The 21,302-nt window shown below is 37.3% G+C and overlaps 1 protein-coding gene across 1 annotated transcript in view; it reads left to right on the top strand.

Annotated features, from left to right (window-relative positions):
- LOC124264340 (mediator of RNA polymerase II transcription subunit 13-like) overlaps positions 1-21,302 on the top strand; it is a 75,057-nt gene that overhangs the window by 6,416 nt on the left and 47,339 nt on the right. Inside the window, 3 exon segments of the mRNA XM_046699096.1 lie at positions 4,414-4,516; positions 11,569-11,649; positions 20,039-20,184. Coding sequence (XP_046555052.1) covers positions 4,414-4,516; positions 11,569-11,649; positions 20,039-20,184 — 330 coding nt within the window.

Raw genomic sequence — 21,302 nt, 5'->3', positions numbered from 1 at the left:
GATGTCCGTAACACAACTGTCTATTGTATGGGCGTGAAATACACACATGTTGCCAGTGAAACAGCTGACAATAAATAAACCCTGGGCACTTGACATGGACACATAGTTAATGTAGAAATCAAAATTACAATACCTGCAGTGCAGTGTTTGGTGAAACATGATTGACAGTTGTGCATTGCAGCTGGTGTGATTATAACACCACTTAGGCTGTTGGTTGTATGTGGGTCAAGTGACATGCATGTGGCTGTCGCTCTTGATAGAAGCTGTAAACAGTGGGTTTGGGGTTGGTAATAGTAGATTCGCATCAACGATAACATCCTACCTTATTTTGTAAACGTATCAGAATCTTGCAGATTTGTGAATTGTTTGAGGAGCATTCAGAATAGGTTTTGACAGATATTTGTGAATAAGTTATACATGTCCAAATATAATGAATTTATAATGAATTATAATTATTGAGGTATTTAAAAATTTGATTATGCCATTTTCTGTATATTTCTGTAAATTATGTAATTTTGTTAAATATATGTTGACTATTTAACATATTGAATTTATGTGTGAAATTACAACAACAAAATATGGAAGGCTATTGTAGAATGATTTATTTACAAATATTGTTAGTTATAAATTACTGAAGATCCTCTATTTCTACCTCAAAGTTTGTGATGAATGAAGGTTGTGGGTGGCACAGGTCTAAAGCATCAGAATTCATGGTGCAGAGAACATTGTATTTATGCGTTTTTATACTTTTAAAGATGTAATTGTGATGGAGCTTACCTCTTGAACAGGAATATTGCTAAAGGCAGCATAAAACCAAACTCGCTCGCTACCTCTTGAACATTTCTGGTACTCAGTAGAAACATCAATGTCACAGATATATGAGTCAAAGCTGTCTGTGGTAGACTGGTAGTTGTCATGGAAAGTTTTGTAGCTGATTTGTATAAAATCATAATAGACTGCAACATGTGCACTGTGTAGTTTGAACAGTGAGGGTTAAATCAATAGGTATGTCAGCTGGCATCCGGTTATACAATGAATAGCATGCTGTCAGTCAAACATACCGTAACTGCTGCATGTAATACAGTTACTATTACCACGCTGTAGTGCAAGCATAAACACGATGTGAGCGTCATCCTAGTGCCCAAACACTTAAGGAAATCAATGCACATATTGTGGAATGAAGACTTGAGGCTTTTCATTTGTCGTCCTAGATGCCACTGGTTTATTGATTTTTTTATGCTGAGCCAAGAACATTATCAAGGCATTAATAAACATGCTGTTACAGCCTGGCTAGGAATCGGCACTTGTCACATAGTCCACTGATACTCCGTCTTTCATCAGCAGGCGATTTTGTTTACCCACGATCTTTCCTCTAAGTTCAGGTGTGTAGTTTGTAGTGCTCAGGGAAATTTGGTCAGGCTTGGGAAAAAAAAGAATGGTCGTCTCATTACAGCAGCCTACAGCCTGGTATGAATAAATATAGTCAATTAGGCTCGCCTAGTGTTACGCGGGTCACTGTCATCGACCAGTGGTGAGAACGTATTGGCCCTCTGTATTGGTACTGGCTGTGTGGGGGGCTGGGGAAATGACGTCTTTATTATATCGGGTCCACTGAAGGGACGAGATGGATATTGCTAATAGAGTTGCAGTTCTTAGTTAATACATTTATTTCTTTACATGAACTGGTTGGTGAACGTTTTGTGTGTTATATTTTTAGTTCAGAAAATTTTTATAGTGTGTGCTTTGTTTTCAAATATGTTTATTGGATTTGCTGGAGAAATTAATCAGACGTTCTAGCTTGTATTAAAAATGTTTCTGTAATTAATTAAATGTATCTTGTATGAGTTTCTGTTCTGAACAGAACTATATGGTCAGTGATCTTGAGGAATGTATGGTGTTATCAGATTGCAGTCAGTTTGAAAGATTAATTACATAAGCTGAGTTGAAAAAGTCATAGCATGTAGAGCTAATGCTTTTACCACAACACTACAGCGATAGCAATTAGCAAGCCATCCTGAGTGGTAGATTTCTCTGTTGAGGAAATTCAGGAAGCAGCTTAACAGCAGACCTAACAGCAATGTTATGGGTTTGTTTTGATTCTTATGTAGAGCTGGTTTTCTTCATTGATATTGACTGATCAACTGCTGGGACAGACAGAGCGACAGATGGACGGTAGCAAAGATTTAGGAATTCCTCCGATTGCCTTCAGGCAGTTCAGTGATCACTTTCCCAAGTCAGACTAGCTGGCTGATGAAGGTGGTGTGTATTTCACAAGGTAATTGAGAAATGTCTGCACTCTTGACTGCAGCCCCTCGCCTGGTTAGAATTCCTGTTGATTTCATCCAGCCTTCATGCTGCTGTGTGTGACCTAGATTACACCCTCATATTAGCTGGTAGGGTAATTCAAAGGTAGCGTGATTGATAAGGCCTTGTTGAACAGGTCCACACGATAGCTGTATTTTCTCCACTGACATGTTTTTTGCGATGCCCTTGGCTCGTGTAACAAAATGCAAGTGTCATGGTGGCCCGTTGATGGGTGATGATTGGTGAAATGTATGATGTTTCTGTTTGCAGTAAGAGCGTGGACGATCAGGGGAATGTTTATGTCGTGCTGGTTTTCTCTGTAGAAGTGTTGTGGATTTGATGGCGATAGTTGTTGTAGAATGGATCATGTTTTAGAAGCTACTTGAAACTGGAATGGATTATGAGAAATCGTTTATACTGATATGAAAGATTTATTTTGTAATGTTTTGAAAAATGGTATTTAAATTGTTCAACTCTTACAGCTGTGTTTAGAACTGCGCCAAACTACAGTCATTACTGAGTGCATTTAAAACTGGAAATACCATGTCAACAAATCCGAAATTTCATATGCTGTTTAATCATTCAATATCATTGTCTGGTTTTATTGAATTGTATATGACGGCTTAAGTTCTTATCTGTTAAATTTAATTTATTGAAAATTACATTTAATATTGCTTACATTTGTTAAGTCTTGTTAATTCTTGTTATGAAAATAAAGAGAGTCTGGCTCCATTTGATATTTTCTTACCATAGTTTAACATCTGTAAATATTTATATTTCCGAGACTAAATGTGTATTAAAGATCATAAATGTTGCGATTCTCTAAAATAAAAGTAATAACATCTATAATTAACCCCAAACAAAAGACAAGTAAGTTTCTTTGAGAAACATATATATGAAATATTGAAACTGGTAATTTTTACAAGGTAATATGATGAACATTTCTTCCCTATTTCTACACATGATCAGCCCATCTAGGAGAATCTGATATACTAACAACATGCTTGTTTCATCAGACACCTGAATATTACCACCGAACACTGGCTAAGCACCGCTGCCTCCTGTACACAGGAAATGGGGCTGCACCTTGTACCCCTCCCCCTCCCCATCACCTGTCTGTCTGCTTGCAGGAATGTTTCCCCTCTGCTGATGAGCTGGCCACCTATAGACAATACACCAACACTCTCCTTGTGGGGGTGGAATATATGGTTCTGCTGTAACACTTGCTTTTAATATTGATGATTGGGTACTTAACACAATTGTGGACAGTTTATTCGAATGTTTGGTGTCAGTATTGCCTTGTTTTCTGGAATTTGCGGAGTTTTAAAGTTTTTGCTAATACTTGCATAAACAAGGTAGCTTTTATTCAGAAATCGCTGATGAAAGTGATATTGATGCAAAGATGCGATGGATTACATGTGCGCTTGTACATTTCACCTACTCTATATGTTTGGGCATGCAGGATATGAATACATCTACATGATATAAACTTGTAATGTTATAGTGCTACATATTTAAGAGGTAATTATGAACAGACATGTTTGTGAAGATTTATATATTGTGGAAGCAACATTTTTTGTGCTGTGCAGAACTAATTTAAGAGAAGAATCAAATTGATTTGAACCCTCTTTATACTACTTTCTTGACATATCATTATGCAGTTGAAATGTGGATTGTGGGTTTATGAAATGTTAATCAACCGTAATCTGCCAACTATGGGATTGAGTGGCACATGCCTGCACTGATAATCAGTCTTTCTGTCACTGATGTAATTTTGGACTGATAATAAGTGCAGCATAACATTTACTAACTCTTAAAAAGGGTTGTTTGTTGTATATTAGTACTTTTCATACCTGCTTGTTTGTCAATGCCATGGCCTGTATATTTCATTGTTGGAATATGGCCTTTGAATATGTCAATAAACAAGGTATGCTTGTACATTGCATTGTTGGCTTGATATTTGAATATGTTAATTAACAAGGTATGCTTGTACATTACGTTGTTGGCATGGTATTTGAATATGTTAATAAACAAGGGATGCTTGTACATTTCATTGTATGAGCATGGTCTTTGAATATGTCAATAAACAAGGCTTCCTGTACATTTCAGAGTTGGAGCATGGGTCTTGGGACAAGGAGAAGGACAAGGACAGTGGGCTGACTTATGAGTGCAGGACGCTGTTGTTCAAAGCTTTACACAACCTGATTGAAAGGTGAGACACACCATACATGTGTTTGATCAAACTTTCCAGTGTTTTAATTTGGATCCAGGGTGATCTAGAAACTACATGTTTTCTTTTAGTAGGCCAATGTTATACATTTGTAGTGAAAGATAAGTTATTGGGAGATTGATCTTTATATTGTCACCTATAGCTGGCTCAGAACTGACTGGAAAATTGTTGTCCTTTTGAAATAGTTTCACATCATGTAATATTTGTTTAAGAGGTGGTCTGATATCAGTGATGTATCAGTATTTGGCTTGACAATATTTTGTCTGACTCAGGGTAGAAATATTTAGTTTTCATTGACACTTTTGTGCAGTCGAGTTATGTTTAACGTGTAGCAGAAATAGACCCAGTTTTCTAGCTGTTTTTGAAAGATATGTTTATATGTAATTCTTTTTACCAAAGTACACTTGGTCTGAGGTAGATCCTTCCTGATAAGATTTTTTCTTCTTTGGCAAAGATTTAAGATTTCTTTTAGTTTTTTAAGTTTGTTTTTATGGATATGTCTGATTCTTTTATATTTGAATGTCGGAGTAGTTGCATCCAGTAAAAAACTATTTTCATGTCCTCAACATTCTTTATACTTCAGGATTACATAGAGCTTTGTTCAGTTTTCTGATGCAAGCAGATCGGTCAGTTGTCTGATTTATATCAGTGTTCAAAAGTTGCAAGGATTTTTAAGGTTATTATATAATTTGAGCAGATGGGTAGCTTAGTGGTTAAAGTGTTTGCTACTCACGCTGAAGACCTGGGTTTGATTCCCCACATGGTTACAATCTGTGAAGCACATTTCTGGTGACCCCACAGTTAAAGTGCTCCACATATTGCTGAAAGCATTGTAAAACAATGCTCACTCGCTCACTTGTATAATATTCTAATCTGAGAAGCCTCCTTATCTTAACACTGTGGTCAAAACAATGTAGATTAAAATGTAACAAAAGCCTACTAGTGTGATACTAGTAAAATTTAGGAAATACTTGTGACATTTTCGTGTGGATAATCACTTGTCTAATTAGATGGCAAGTCTGCTGCTGAGAATTTGTGCAGACAAATTAGAACAGTATCTTTGAATCTCTACAAGAACCCCATCACTTTCAAGTTTTTGTTGTTCAGTAGACTTCTATAGCTCTATGACTGCTGAAGTGTTTGATTGACATTTAGAAGTTGTTGATCAGGAAGATATGACTGCTTCTGGGTGACAACTTGTTTGATAGTTGTCAGGTAAGTAGCCTCATGTCTTCACTACATATTGAGCCTTAATGACTAGCCTGAAGCCCCAGTCTAGTAACATTTCTTTTAAGCCTGTAAACTTGCCTAATGAAGCCCCATGTGAATCTGAGAAAAAGAAGTATTGAATATGAATCCTTTGTATTACAAATGCAATTTATTTTGATTCGAGACTGCCTTTGCAGTTGTTTTTAATTTGTGGTTACTTTTTCTGGTTTTGATAAACTGAAGGAATTGGCAAGCGTTGGTAGTCTGCTTCATGAACAAGTTGTCCTCAGTGCATGTTGTTGATTACTGTAATTACTGCGCACTTAATACTTGCATTGTACTCAGTAAGTGTATTACCAGCCTTGTTTGGTACACTTCATTAGATTGGTATTGGGGTGGAAATCAATCGCTTTGCTCTTGGTTTCTTTGGATCAGATGGTTTATTCACAGCGTTTGCCTTTTTCAAAATCTTTGTTATTGTAGTAGGTGAAAAAAAAGTAAGGATACTACAGATTGTTTTGTTCTTTACAATATTATTTTAACAATTGGTATATTGCAGGTGGTTGTGGTAGTTAAAAAAACAATTTGACCATTGTCTGAGATCTGGGTTCAATTCCTTATGTAGGTGCAGAAGGTGAAGTCTGTATTTGGTGACCAAGCCATGAGATTGCTGGAATATTTGCCTGGTCATTGATATATGTTGCAATGTTGGAAATAGTAGTCAGGGGTGGAAATAACCCATTGCCCAATGTCCCAGTCCAGTGTTTTTTCTGTTGGGCAAGCAAATTTGTATGTGACGCTGTACTGGTGTCCAGTTGACTTTCCAATGTTAATTATGTTGCTTATTTAAAAAATCAACAAGAAAATCGTCCGTTATAGTGGAAAAATTATCAGGGCAAGTGATTTTACATGTGCCACTGTACCGGAGTACACTAGCAATTTTAAGTTTTTTCCGCCCCTGGTAGTTAATCTTGTTTCATGAACTTTTCTGTACTGAACACAGAGGTTTGATGGTGCTATTGTCAGCAGAATATTATAAATGTTTTCAACAGTAAAATTTGTTATGTGAGATGTATATATAGCATTTGTATTCAGTCATAATTTATTTCTTGGTACTACAGACTAGTTGCCAGTTATCGGTCTAATTTTGTTGGGTTCTTGAGACACCATATATGATTGTTCAATATTCTTTGTGGTGTAGTGGATAGAGCGTCCGCCCGGAGAGCGGAAGGTCGTGGGTTCGATCCCTGACCGTGTCATACCAAAAGACGTTAAAATATGGTACTTGTTGGTCCCTGCCTGGCGCTCAGCATTAATGGGTACAACAAGGACTGGTCAGCTTGGAGTCAGTATAATGTGTTTGAGTAGGGTATTCATGCTTCACTGCGGCATGGTATCTCAGTGGGCTAGCACTATAAAACCAGCTTACGTCTGGGCTAGTACAAGCAGCCGCGTATACACATACACACGCATGCACATTGTCATATGAGCAAAATATTCTCAAGCAGGACGTTAAACCCAATTTCACCCCACCTCTTTGTGGCGTAGCTATAAATGATGTAAGCTTGGAACAGATACTAATAGCATTGGCAGATTCAGATCGTGGATGAAGGAAGGAAGGAAGTAGTGACGGACAAAAGAAGCATCAAGTGTGATGTGTACGGAACAATTTGCCTAAATATAGGAACAGCAAAATTCACCTCTCCTCGTTCTAGTCTGAGGGTGCGTGAGGTGGCCAAGTGGTTTAAGCATTCGCTCCTCACATTGAATCTCCACTAAAGTACTGTCGGAAATAGAAAAAAACTGTTTTTAGGCTGTTACTCTGTATCCCGAAAATTTACATGATTGCAAATAGCATATGTCGAAATAACCCATATCGGCCTAACTGGGCGTTCAGTGGGATGAGTAATAGGATATCCAGAAAAGCATGTTTACTCGTAAAATCGGGCAAAACTTAGAAAAAATACGAATAGCTGCTGAAAACAATAGATCAGACTATAGATGGCAATTAGGTCGCTCAGCCAGGTATGACGACGGACCGTCGACTCACTTGGCATGGAATGCAACGTGCTGCCCACAGACACAAGGGGTCATCTCAAATATATTTGATGCTTTCTCATGTGTATTGAATATGTCTCTATTGATTATCTTATCTTAGCTAATATCTCTATCCCCAAGCCCGACCCCAACTACCGTCAGCAACACCCGTCTTGGTTTTGCTTTTGAGACGACCCCTCCTACCTGTTTCTTTTTATAGTGATAGTGAGACTCCATGGCATCTACATCCTTAATAGTTTCAGTATTAAAGTTGTTATTTTTTACGTCTGCTATTGTTTATAATGAAGCTAAATCTAATTTCAAGATGGACATTCAAAAAGTGTCATTTGTTATACAATATCATCACACACTAATTTGCATAAAGCCATGGTCTGCTCCAAATAAGTCGCATCGGACTTCTCATTTCTGCACTAATATATCCTCAGTGAAATTCTTCTTTTACATTTCCTATCTCATTCCCACTGAGACTGTAGTTAGGCCGAACTTAGTTTAACAGATATTTCACACTTTCACATATTAACTACCTAAACTGTAGATATAAATGTGAAAACACAGTGTTTTTTCTATTTCCGACAGTACTTTAGTAGTTGTTTTCCGATTAAATGAAATAGATGAAGATTAGTCGCAGTGACCAAACAACCAAGCAATCGATCATATTTTCTCATAATTGAAACACAAACGATTTTGGAACTACTGATTTAGTCGTTGAAATACTTGACGATGGAACATATCTAAAAAGTTGTCGGGGCCTGAAAACATGTTTAATTCTTAGAAAACTTACTTTACTTGCTGAAAAGTCATGATGTATTATTTCTTGAAGACTCCAGGAGGTTTATGTTCATGATATGTTAGTCATCACTTCAAAGTAGCAACTTGCATCATTTACATGTGAAATTTGCAAATGCAGTGTGCACAGTTTCTAAAAAAAAATTCCATAAATTTATTAAAATTCAAAGATAAACTGGTCTGCTGCCAGCATCACTGAAGTTTATGACACATTGCTGTAAAATATAATAAGAAAATGTGCACATTATTTGAAGTGAGTGAGTGAGTTTAGTTTTACGCCGTTTTTAGCAACATTCCAGCAATATCACGGCAGGGGACACCAACAATTGGCTTCACACATTTTACCCATATGGGGAATCGAACCCGGGTCTTTAACCAGTAGGCTACCCTGTATCCCCCACACTATCTTGAAGTACCCACAGTTTTGATGACATCAAGACATAAATATTACAATTCCTTTTTCAAAATAGGTTCCACCTTAGCATATTTTATGTAGCTAAGTCAATCCTAATTGGACAAATAATTTTTGCTTCTAGTGAGTATAAAAAGCTATTTTATCAAGAACATACTCTGAGAAGGGAGACTGTGACAATTCATCCGACGTGTAGTAAACGCTCTCCAATATTCCGTATCAAAAGCATCTCTAAGTAATAATTCTTGTATTTGTTGACGTCGGTGCTGTAATTTAGGTGAAGCAATGATTTTACTGACCCGTGAGCCTTCTAACAAACGCTTCTAATTGATTGGGCATTTCATGGCCATAAGCACCACAAATGCTGTACACTTATTTGTAGACTACTCAATAAGAGCGATGGCTGTGAAGTAGCCAGCGTTCAACACCACATAACTGTCATTGTTGACAGTGTTTGCCTCCTGGAGTCCCCACAGCCAGTAGGCCAGACTCGATAACAGCTTAGCAGGACCGTTTCCTTGACTTGCTCACATAGGCTGGTGACGTTTCACCTGCCCAGCTCCGCCCTCCACTTGTCATGTAGTGTACATACAGTGCTCCGGGACAGATGCTTGGTTGTTAGTGAGGAATTTCGCGTAGATAATGCCTTGAAAGCCTCCATTTGTTGGAGCATCGGTTTTGTTGAGATTTATATGCTGTCACTTGTCCTGAAAGTAGACATTGATTCCAGATTTTGAGAGATTCTTTGGTTTGAAGCATCATTTTCTGATAAATTTTAACTACCATTTACAACTGCTGCTTGACTGATAAGGAAAGCACCATTGTACATATTTAAGCCAGGTTTTTTAATTTTGATATTTTGCTGAAAGTCTTGACTAAACGGGGAAAAGTATGCATGATTTGTGGTTAAGATTGTTGTCTGTGTGATTGTTTTACTTCATCTTTATAATTTCAAGGAACCCATGACCCCAAGGATATCAATATATCAATGACAAGTAAATAAATGAATTTCCCAGAATGTTTTCACTTTGTCGGAAGCATCAGTTTTATTTCTTGATTATGTCAGGCCCAGTAATTATTATTATATCTGATGTCATTTTATTTCCTTCTCTCAAAACAGCTTCGTCATTGAGATGACACACTGACAACCATTTTGACAAGATTTAATAAATATTTTGAAACTAATATTTACGGAAGTGTTTTATTAGGAAGTAGTAGACAAGCATCAGTATCAGTTTCATGATTTTGATGTGTTTGCTGGTAATGAAGGAATGCAGGTATGATTGTTATCGTCCTTGCTGACAGCTTCCATGGCCTGTCAAGTGATTCACCAGCAGCTTGACAATATTAATTGCTGAATGTCATGTCCCCTTGGCTACAGTTAGCAGCATGTGTCCTCACGAGGGCTGGGGGCAAGTTTAGTTGTGGTCAGTAATTATGTCTCATCATTAAATCATCAACACATGGAGCTCAAGATCTTGCCCACAAAATGTTTTACTGAGTGAGTGAGTAGTTTTACGCCGCACTCAGCAATATTCCAGCTATATGGCAGCAGTCTGTAAATAATCAAAGTCTGAACCAGACAATCCAGTGATCAACAGCATGAGCATCGATCTGCGCAATTGGGAACCAATGACATGTTTTACGGATACTTTTTCATAAAGTTATTTGAATGTTTATTTTATTTTTGTTTTAAAAATGTTAATGTCAGGCATTCAGCTGTGTGTGGAAGCTTTTTACTTGTGCCTTAAGTGCATTCCCCATGCTCCACCACAAGTTTATTTCCTTGGGGAAATTTCAAAATACTATTTTACATGTCCCGACACCCCTGAAGATTATGAGGCTATTTTTTTATGAATTTGTAATTGTTCATCGCTTTCAATCCCAAATCTATTTTTTCTCATTTTTTTGTGTGCATTGCTTTAATTGATTAGCATGTGAAATCTAAATATGTCATTTGAAATTCAGTACAAGGCATTGAATGAATGAAAGTTAAATATGACATGAATTAATAAGGGAAAACACCATGCAGATATTGAAGCTTGAGTGCTTTTTTTAACTAGTTTTTTTAGAAGCAGACCCGCTTACTTTGGTTTGAATGTAGTTGTCAGAATTTCTGTTACTTTGTAATGAAAAAACTTCAGTGATGGAAACGATATTGTTTTTGTTTTGATTTTTGGTGCAAAGAAGTTTGTCGTATTATCTGAGTTTAGTTTGAAGGAGAGTAGTATCCAGCACAATGTGTGTTTTTATAGCAATGCTGATATTATAAGATTTGGACACATGACATGGCTAATAATGTCATCATGCCCTAGTGGTGTGGACTGTTGCTCGTGCTATCAGCCACTAGTCTCCGTACCTCCTCCACTATCAGGATGTTATTCGGATTCCACTGGAACATGGAATTTCTTTGTGTAAAACAACATTCATGCATATTGTTATCATTATGTGCTCTGATTACCCTGCGAGTAAGCTCCTGTTGAAATTTGTGATGTGAACATTTTCAATTTTTTAAAATATTTTTATGAAATTGTTGGATTTGAATTCTACATTAATATTTTCATTGCAGATGTTTGCTGTCAAAGAACTTTGTGAGACTAGGGAAATGGTTTGTCCAGCCCTACGACCAGGGAAGTGCTTTGGACCGAAGGTAAGCTTCAACAACATTGTAACAAGCTGAGAAAATGGGTGTTCTTCCACCTCAGTGAAACACTTCTTTTTTTCAATCAAAGGCAAAGTGGAAAAGGTTCAGTGAAATGCTTCTTGTCTTCAGTGGCTCTGTTTGATAATTTTTTGTTCCTTTGTATGAGTAGCCTCAGTAACAGAAACTAAAGACAATTTAACTGCTATTGCTAAGTGGATCGGAACTTGAGGGTGGAATTGATCCCTGGAATCCTATGCATGATCAAAGAGGCTCAAATGGGAGAGAGTGGACACAGTGTTAAGCACTAGCCTCAGTTCTGAGTTTAGGAAATATCTGCCAGGATCGATTGTTATTCTTTTTGTGTGAAGATATGAAATCATTCAAATGATCAGTTTTCTCATGTTTGTCACAGGCTGTGATTAGAATTGTTGGCAGTTGTTAATATTTTGATACAGTGATGGCTTGAGTATTTGTTTCAATTAATACCCAGATGGCATGGATCAGCGCTCAGAATATCAACCACTGGTTTGTATCAGCTGAACTGATTCATTTACAATGGCACATGAAAATGGCTAAAAGACAGTATTTGTTGTGTTTTGAACAGAGGTAGCAATTGTTATGAAATGACAATTTTATGAAATACATAAATATATAAACTAACAGAAGCTATTGCCGAACAGCATTATTCATTAGTCTTCTATCAGTTATGATCCTACTTTAACTTAAAGTGAAATTTGAATTTGAAATTTGTTCATTTATGACTTGACTTCCACTTTGTGTGAGTTCTTCAGAGAACGTGAACCTTCATAAACACAGTGAACATTGGGCTAGCAGTAATGTATGCTCTATCCTTGAGTTGGAGATTCAGATGTTTCAGTGATCTGAAACATGTCTCTGTTTATGCATCCTAGGGAATTCCCAGGGGTTTCCCAGGACTGTACACTTTCAGTTTTTATGTCAGTTGAAAAAACATCAATATGGTGTTTTTGCTGTTATGGATATTGGTTTCATGTCATGAGACTTTGTTTTTGTTCCATGGAAAGTCTTTGTGCATGTTGGGGCAGTGGGGTAGCTTAGTGGTTAAAGCATTTGCTCATCACGCCGAAGACCTGGGTTCAATTTCCCCCATGGGTACAGTGTGTTAAGCTCATTTCTGGTGTCCCCTGCCGTGAAATTGCTGTAATATTGCTCAAAGGGGCGTAAAATTCGCTCTCTCACTCACTTTATAAAACTTACAATATGTTGTATGAGGCATATATGGAATAAGCTTGTGATGGGCAAGATGACTGTATGCTTGTGATCTATGAAACACATTTGCTGACGGGGTTGGGGTAGCCTAGTGGTTAAAGCGTTCACTCATCTCACGTAAGACCCAGGTTCGATTCCCCACATGCGTACAATGTGTGGAGCCCTTATCTGGTGCCACCCGCCATGATATTGCTGGAATATTGCTAAAAGCGGCGTAAAACCATACTCACTCTCTGTGGCTGATAACTAACTCATCTAGGTCATTTTGGATTAGTCTATCATGATTTTCACTAGCCTTGAACTAACGGACTAGTGGCCACATCTATCCTTGATGATGTTAAAACCGCTTCCACCATGTTGCCTTTAATGCAAAACGCTACAAGTTATTAAGCCCCATGTGTCATTTGTCAACTTGTGACTTGACATTTCCACTAATGACATCTCGGCCTCCTGTATCTGCAGGCTGAATTCTGTTGTGAAAGGTTTTACATTAGAATAGGTGTAAGATAATGGCAACAGGTGTCCTTTAAAGCTGGACGGGTGGAATGGCATAGATGTCCTGACATGTCAAACGCAGTGTCTTTGCTCAAGAATGTCATAACAATATTTCAAGATATTAGCAAATATTGGTCTTTTGCACCAATGTATATCAGTCAATGTTCAAGAAAACGTTGGTCTTCAATCCTGCTAATGTAGCTGAACCTTCAGATGTCACCGCTTTGTATATTTGTCTGAGAGAATTTGTCAAAGTACATGAAATGACAGATAATGTGTTGTCTTCGAAGGTTTTGTTTGAAGCATATTCAGAGTTCACAGGATTATGGGGGTTGTGGAGTAGCCTGGTGGTTAAGGGGTTTGCTCCCCTCACTGAAGACCTGGGTTCGATCCCCCACATGGGTACAATGTGTGAAGCCCATTTCTGGTGTCCCCTGCCGTGACATTGCTGGAATATTGCTAAAAGTGGCGTAAAACTAAAGTCACTCACTTACAGGATTATGATCTTAAATAATTTAATTATGTAGCTTAGAAAAGACCTGTTTCTGTTTTCATGAAATCAAAAAGCCTGAAATAAGTGATAAACATTAAGACTGACACATATTTCAATTAAAATTAAAGTGAATGCATTTTAATATGTAGTGTTGGTTCAACAGCATCGAAGCTGAACTGAATTTATATACTACACGGTTCTTGTTCGTTGGTTTTCAATAATAGTGTTAAGTGGGAGTAGAGCTGCCATGTGTTTGTCTGTTGCTATCTGCCATTGATGGGCAAATCCATTGTATTGATCCACATAAGGCTTGACCCTGGTGTTATCAGCAATTATGAAGATGAATATTGATCGCAGGCTGACTCTGTCACTGACGACTTTGTTTGGTGATGGATATCGTCACTATTAACTCAATTGGATTCATTACTGATAGAGAGCGGTGTTTCAGAGAAGCTGTGTGTATGAGGGGGTGAGATGAAAACTTTAAATGCATGAAATGTTAAATTTTTAAATGTTGCTTGAATATTTTAAATATTTGTAAAATTATGACTTTATTTATTGAGCATAATTCAAATTAGAAAATGAAATAGTTGACACCTATCAAAGTTGATTGATTATTTAGAGACGTGGCATTGGAACGTCTGCTTTATGAACTTTTGGTGAAAATCATCTATCTTTAACAAGTGTGAACGAACTTAGGACATTTTGGGTGAAAGTCTGTCAAATGTCTTAGAAAATACGCCAATCAGAAACTCTGAAGTCAAGTCATAAACAATGCAGAACAATGATGTTTTTGAAAGAAAACCAAACGAATGTCTGGAAATGCTGCACTATGTGACATCTGTGAGAAAATGACTTTTCGCATCATTCCGAAGCAGTACGATTCAATAAGATGATGAGAATGTTCTGAGGATAATGGGAAAATGTTGATTTGCATTGAGGAAAGAAATGATCCACGTCGTGATAAGTATCCCCACGCGCACCTTAACAAACCATAACGTAGAAACACAGGACTTGTTACAACTCCTCCCACGTCTGTAACGACATCGTCATCATCAGTACCTGGCTGCAGCGGCGGCAGACTTTTAAGTAATACGCACAGAGATAATGTACTCCACAGCGTTGCATATGTGAGCGTGGCAATCCAGGCATGGAATCCTACATTAATTATTTACTGGGCGGCAAAGAGAATGTCTCGGGGGTATTGGGATTAGCAGAGTAAAGTATTGAGATGGCATGTTGAGATGCAGCTGTTTGGGCATTGATTTCATTACAAGTGCAGCCGAGCTGGTAGATTTCTTTATTGTGTCGTGAAGTAGGAATGTTCAGTTAGGTACTTACATCTCTGCTTATGTGCAATGCAGAACTGGTTAAGGTTGAATCAACAATGTGATAAGTGATAATGCCGCTTAGAAATTTGATAAACCAATGTATTCATTTAAAAATTCAATTTTTTCAGAAATGGGATGGATCAATTTTAGGTCTTTTGTTTGTCAAACACCTGAATTCATAATTACCCATAAAAGTGGTTATGAGTGTATGAGTTCATCAAGTAGATTTAATTGTAAAGTTAAGTTCATTTTGAAATACCTGCATAAAATCTAATGTGCAATTAATAGATGATATATTAGGAAACCTGTCATCGATTATTTGCAAAGAGTATTGATACATGAACTTCCATTTTGATAAGTTGGTTGTTTGTAATTTATTATGGCATAGGGATTCAAGGACAGTTGTAGTGGTAATGGGGGAGATGGGGTAGCCTAGCCTAGTGGTTAAGGTGTTCGCTCGTCATGCTGAAGATCAGGGTTTGATTCCCCACATGGATACATTGTGTGAAGCCCATTTCTGTTTCCCCCGCTGTGATATTGATGGAATACTGCTAAAAGCAGGGTAAAACTGAATTCACTCATATAATTAAAATGTTTGAATGTTATTTGTTATTTATGAGGATATATTAAAGGAATATACTGGATGGAATTTTTCTGTGCTTCATTGAAAAATAATAAATGACATCTCACAGTGGCTTTTTAATGATTCGTTTCAATGCATATCACAATATGCTATCTTTAGTTATTTTCTTTGATTGAAGCCCATTTCTGGTGTCCCCGCCATGATATTGCTGGAATATTGATAAAAGCGGCGTAAAACCATTCTCAGTCTGTTATTTTCTTTACAAATGTTGATTTTGATAGCAAGTAACAGTGTAAATTTTGACATAACCACCAATTTCTAGTGAAAATTAACAATTTTAATGGCAACGATGCATGTCACGATATGAGAAAAAGTATCAATATATTTATAGTCCGATAAAGTATCACGAGTATCGATAGTACGATATATCGTCACAGCTCCATCTCCTTGGCATGTGTAAATGTGACCTTGTTGAGCTGAAGCTGCTATCAGTGTGGCTACCAGACAGGTGAATGATCTGCATTCCTCAACCACTTGTTCAACCCATGTGTAGTCTTTGTACTGACTATGTTGAGACCACAGTGGGAACACGGTGTACAGCCTATTGTAAGGGTGCTGCTTAACTAGTCACTTGGAAAGCCACTAGTGTGTTGGCGGTAGTGCCATAAAAATAGTAACATTGCCAGCCGTAGCTCGGAAATATTTGATGGTTCACTCTTTCATTCATTGATGGTGGTATTGTAAGTCTGGCTCATGGAGTACTAATCATGTTCAGGGCTGCTGAACAAGAATACATGGCTTGGGAAGTGTATATTGTTCAGGTTTTTTAAGGCGTTTCGTGAAGTTCAGATTCAGTTTGTTTGTCATATTAATACTGGCTCATTTATCAGGTTTCATGAATGAATCTGTATTGTCAAGGTAGGGAATATGGATTGTTTTGACCAAGTGGTTAGTAGTGTTGGGAATTGGTTAAAATCTCACAATTGATGATTGGTCATTACAACCGATCATCATTGAAAATAATTGGTTAGCATCATTTATCAAATTCTCCTTGTTATGTTTGTTAATGCACAAAAATTATATAGAAAAAACATGTAGTTCTTGCGGGTTTTTTTGCAAATTGCACAAAATGCATTACAAATTTCACATCTTAAAAGATGACTAGCATGTTAGGAGCATAATAAATATCTTGGCATCTTTAAGATAAATTCAATCATGACAAGGAACAAGCTTGTAGTGCTTATGAAATGTAACAGACAAAACCAACTTTGTGAAAAATGTTGTTATTGCAAACAAGATTTCCAAAATTGTTTGTGTTTGATTATGAGAAAACATGATAGATTGCTTTGTTGTTTAGTCATTGCGACCAATCTTCGATTATTTCAATTAATCGGACCACCACTAGTGGTTAGTAAACTTGTGAATGTCCAGTACCAGTTGTAGTGATGTAAGGATTTGACCAACCTGGTTGCTGATTGAAGGATTTTACAGGCCTGTTAGCCAGGTGAATATTTTGTGAGCTCTTGTGGCTAGTTGAGAAACACGGCTACCTGATCATTGAGGAATGTCAGTCGGAGTGGTGTGGGGAGGAAATAGGTGATGCTCGTGAGGCATGCTAGATTGGGTGTAACGATGTCGGGTCATGATAAACAACAACTCGTTGGAAAACTCCATGACGGGGATAAATGTCATGAACTCTCTCCGCAGAATTAGAGCTAAGCAGATTATGTACTTACAACAAAATGAATTGTCGCTTATGGAGAAAAGTACTTGTTTTATCACCATTCATGTTTTAGTTTATAATCTTTGTTAATTTTATTTTTATATGTACTAATTATTATTTTTTAAAAACTGTTTATTTTAAAATATTTCATTTTAGACACCACGAACAGTCATATGAGCATGTCCTCATACAAGGAATATATTTGTTCAATGCCGAGATGATTTTTCTGGGTGTCCAGTTGAGAAAATCTTTTGTTGAGTCCACTTACCTAATTCAGTGTATTTTGCCAACAAGCATGTAGTGTTTGCAGAAAGTATTTTAGAGCGAATCAATACCCATTTGCAGATTACATCAATATTGTCTGCGGGTATCACAGCATTAGCCTATCATTGTACTTGGCGTACTTTGCCCGATGTTGGAGAAGAAATGCGGTTATTATCTGAACATTTCACATCTAGAACTACTCTTATTTACCTCTGCCAGTTAAATGAGCAAAGCGTGTATCTCTTCACGACAACTATTGATTGTAAGGTCATCCCAACCCCTATCAACATTTTGGATAAGCATTCACTCTGTCGGAGGTTATCAAGTTAATGGATAACACTCTTAGACTATTCATCAGATAAGAGCTTTGCATTAATGGGATTTTAAGAAGGTTTGATTTGAATAAATGCTATGGCTTGAGTCTCTAAAACAATTGAGTTGAGATCTGAAACGGCTAAGCAGTATGTGGTTTCCATGGGAAATTGATGTGATGTTGATGAAAATAGTCAAACAAGCATGACTGCTCAAAATAAGTTGAATTCATCAGACTTTGGACCTGAGGGGGCTGTGTTAATAATCCTGTCTCAGAGCTATTTTTACCAGTATTTACTTTCTGTCATGATTCATATCAGTGCAACCAATCTTTAGGGAGCGTAATTAGGTTTTGTTGGCACTGCCCATTTGAAGCAAATTCAACTGTCATGTAGGAAATTAGAGTTGCACATACATTCACCTAGTCAGCCATACAGCTTGTGAATGTTTGGTGATGAAAATTCAAGCCCCAAAATCTCAATTTGCTTTTCAAGGCCTGACCCAGTAAAATGGGAACACTTAATTGAAATTCCATTTGTGTACACACGACCTGCTTGTCAGCTATGCAAGAGTCTAGAAGTATTTCCTGAAGTCCTGCCGACCTTGCTTTCCATCGGCTATCATAGCAGGAAGTGTCTGTGTTTTGATGTGCCCGTCTATGTGATTTAATCTGATTACACGAAGCCTCACCTTCACATGTAACACTTCGCTAATGAAAGCCCAGGAACGCCATCGTTCGGGATCAGTGTTCTTTATACATACATCTCGAGGCTTGGGATATGGGCTTCTTAGAAAATGCAAGGGTTGTTCACAACATGGCCAGGATTAATACTTCCTGTTTAGCCAGGATCACTTCCACTGTTATGTAATGTTTTGGTTACAGCTCACTTGAGACTTGAGATTAGAACTGCCGATTCTGTTGTGCTCTATGAATCAGTATGAAGTGCTTATGAAATTAGGAACAATGTGTGAAGATCATATATGGCCACTTTCTGTGAATATTAGAATATTACTAAAAGTGGTGTATGACCAAACTAGCTCACATCAAGATCTTGCTGTTAGTTGGTTTGTAAGTAGTTAAAAGTGAAATTAACATTGATAGCAAGGAATTTGATTGAATCATTCAAAGAAATAAAGAAATCGTTATCATAGATGAGGAAAAGACTGTTGAGAAATTTTGTTTTAGTTTGAGATGTTAAAAGTAAGAGAAGAGGGGTGTGGGGTTGTCATGACCTAAATAAAAAAAAAACAAAAAAACTTTCCAATACAACAGCGAGGATTCCTGACTCTAGCTTTGTTACACAGTGTATTTGTATCTACATTGCTGATGGATCTAGATGGTATTGGTTGACAATGCATTAATTACAGTGATTATTTTGCAACATTTTCCTGATTCCACATGTTTTGTTAGTTTCTTTTGACCAAGACTGCCAAAAGCTTTTGAGCGGACCTGTTTCAGTAAATCACCATCAAAGAATGCAGTTATTAGTCACTGGTTGTGAGCACGAGATATAAAATCAAATCTAAGCGTTGCTACTAGCACTGTTGTGAACCTTCCCCATAGTGAATTATCTGATTGGAACCATGAAACCAAGTGTGATTTTCTTGATCTGAAAAAAAAAAAAAAAAAAAAAAGGGTCTGAAAAACACCCAACGTTTTTGCTTAGGGTATGATTGTTGACAATTTTGTCCCCAATAAAAATTATAATAGTGCACATACACCTGTCACTTGCAAGTCATTCTTGAAAGCTAATTAACTTTTTATTATATATTTTATTCTTTGAAAAACATTCATGAAGGTTACAAGTGTGCTTCTGTTTACTCTATCAAATTGTTTCGTTAAATTGATGTTTTTCAGAAATATTGCAGGTCTAAGCAGTACTAAGCATGTTTAAGCTGGACTTGTTTGCCAGAAATTGATTAACATTGTGTGTGTTGTATTTCAGTGCTCACCTTTCCTTCTGCTTCAACTTCTTCTTGCACGGTGAGAGCCAGGTGTGTGCCAGCATTGAGGTGAAGCAGCACCCTGCCGTCTGGCGCCTTACCCCACAACATGTACGTCTGGTACAGGAGAACCATGCTTCATTTCAAGGTGAGTGCACACTAGTGGTGTTCCATTAATTGAAATAATCGAAGATTGGTCGCAGTGACCAAACAACCAAGCAAACGATCACATTTTCTCATAATCGAACACAAACGATTTTGGAACTACTGTTTTAGTGTTTGAAACACTTGACGATGGAACATATTTTATAAGTTGTCAGGCCTGAAAACATGTTTAATTCTTAGAAAACTCACTTCACTTGCTGAAAAGTCATGACTGAATATTTCTTTAAAACTCCAGGAGGTTTATGTTCATGATATATAAGTCATCACTTCAAAGTAGCAAGTTGCATCATTTTACATTGGATGGGAAATTTGCAAATGCGATTATACTTATCCACGTTAGAACCACGTTATACTTATCTGCAATAACAGCCTGAAAGGAAAATCTGAAAAAATGACACAAACCAATTCTTTTCGATGATTGCTCGTTGGTAATGAACCAATTGTCAGTTGTGAGATTTCAACCGATTCCCAACACTAGTGCACACTGTTAGGCGTTGCTGGCTGATCTCACCCGTCACTGATAATGTCTTCTTGGGCCTCTGTCAAAATCTGGGTTAATATTGGTTGTTAGGTGCCCATGTTGTCCTGGGAGGCGTTTAACGGGATTGGGTGGTGATGCCTGCTGACTTGGTTTGATCATATCTTTCTATCCTTGCATATATTGATGCTTACATTGTCGATCACTGAATTTTCTGGTCCAGAGGCAATTTTGTTTAGACTGGCATTAGATAGCTAAGTTAAGTATAAAACAAACACCTTCTCAGGGAGGCAGCTCAGGAAACCCAAGAAGTCTGTAATGGGTGATATATAGGGTCATTAATCCTCTCACTGCTACTGTTGAACTGAGACAATAGTTTTTGTCACTCGTCATGCCTGTGGTGTCCAACCCATTTGATAGGTGGATAGCCTGGCACCCCATATAAAGTCATATAGTTGCTTTTCTATACAACCATTGATCAGAAAGATATTAATTGGTCATTTGCACTTTGCTGGTGCTTTGTATCATTTTTAGTGTCTGTACGTATTATTTGAGTGAAAAGAAAACTCTAATAGTAAATACCAATCATAAATAATATGTCAAAATATTTGGAAAATTTTCAA

Source organism: Haliotis rubra, unplaced genomic scaffold, assembly GCF_003918875.1.
Source record: "Haliotis rubra isolate DU_JTF1 unplaced genomic scaffold, ASM391887v1 Scf92, whole genome shotgun sequence".
In the NCBI taxonomy this organism is placed as follows: Eukaryota; Metazoa; Mollusca; class Gastropoda; order Lepetellida; family Haliotidae; genus Haliotis; species Haliotis rubra.
Note: the sequence above shows the minus strand (reverse complement) of the source record. Positions and strands in the feature narration are given on the sequence as shown.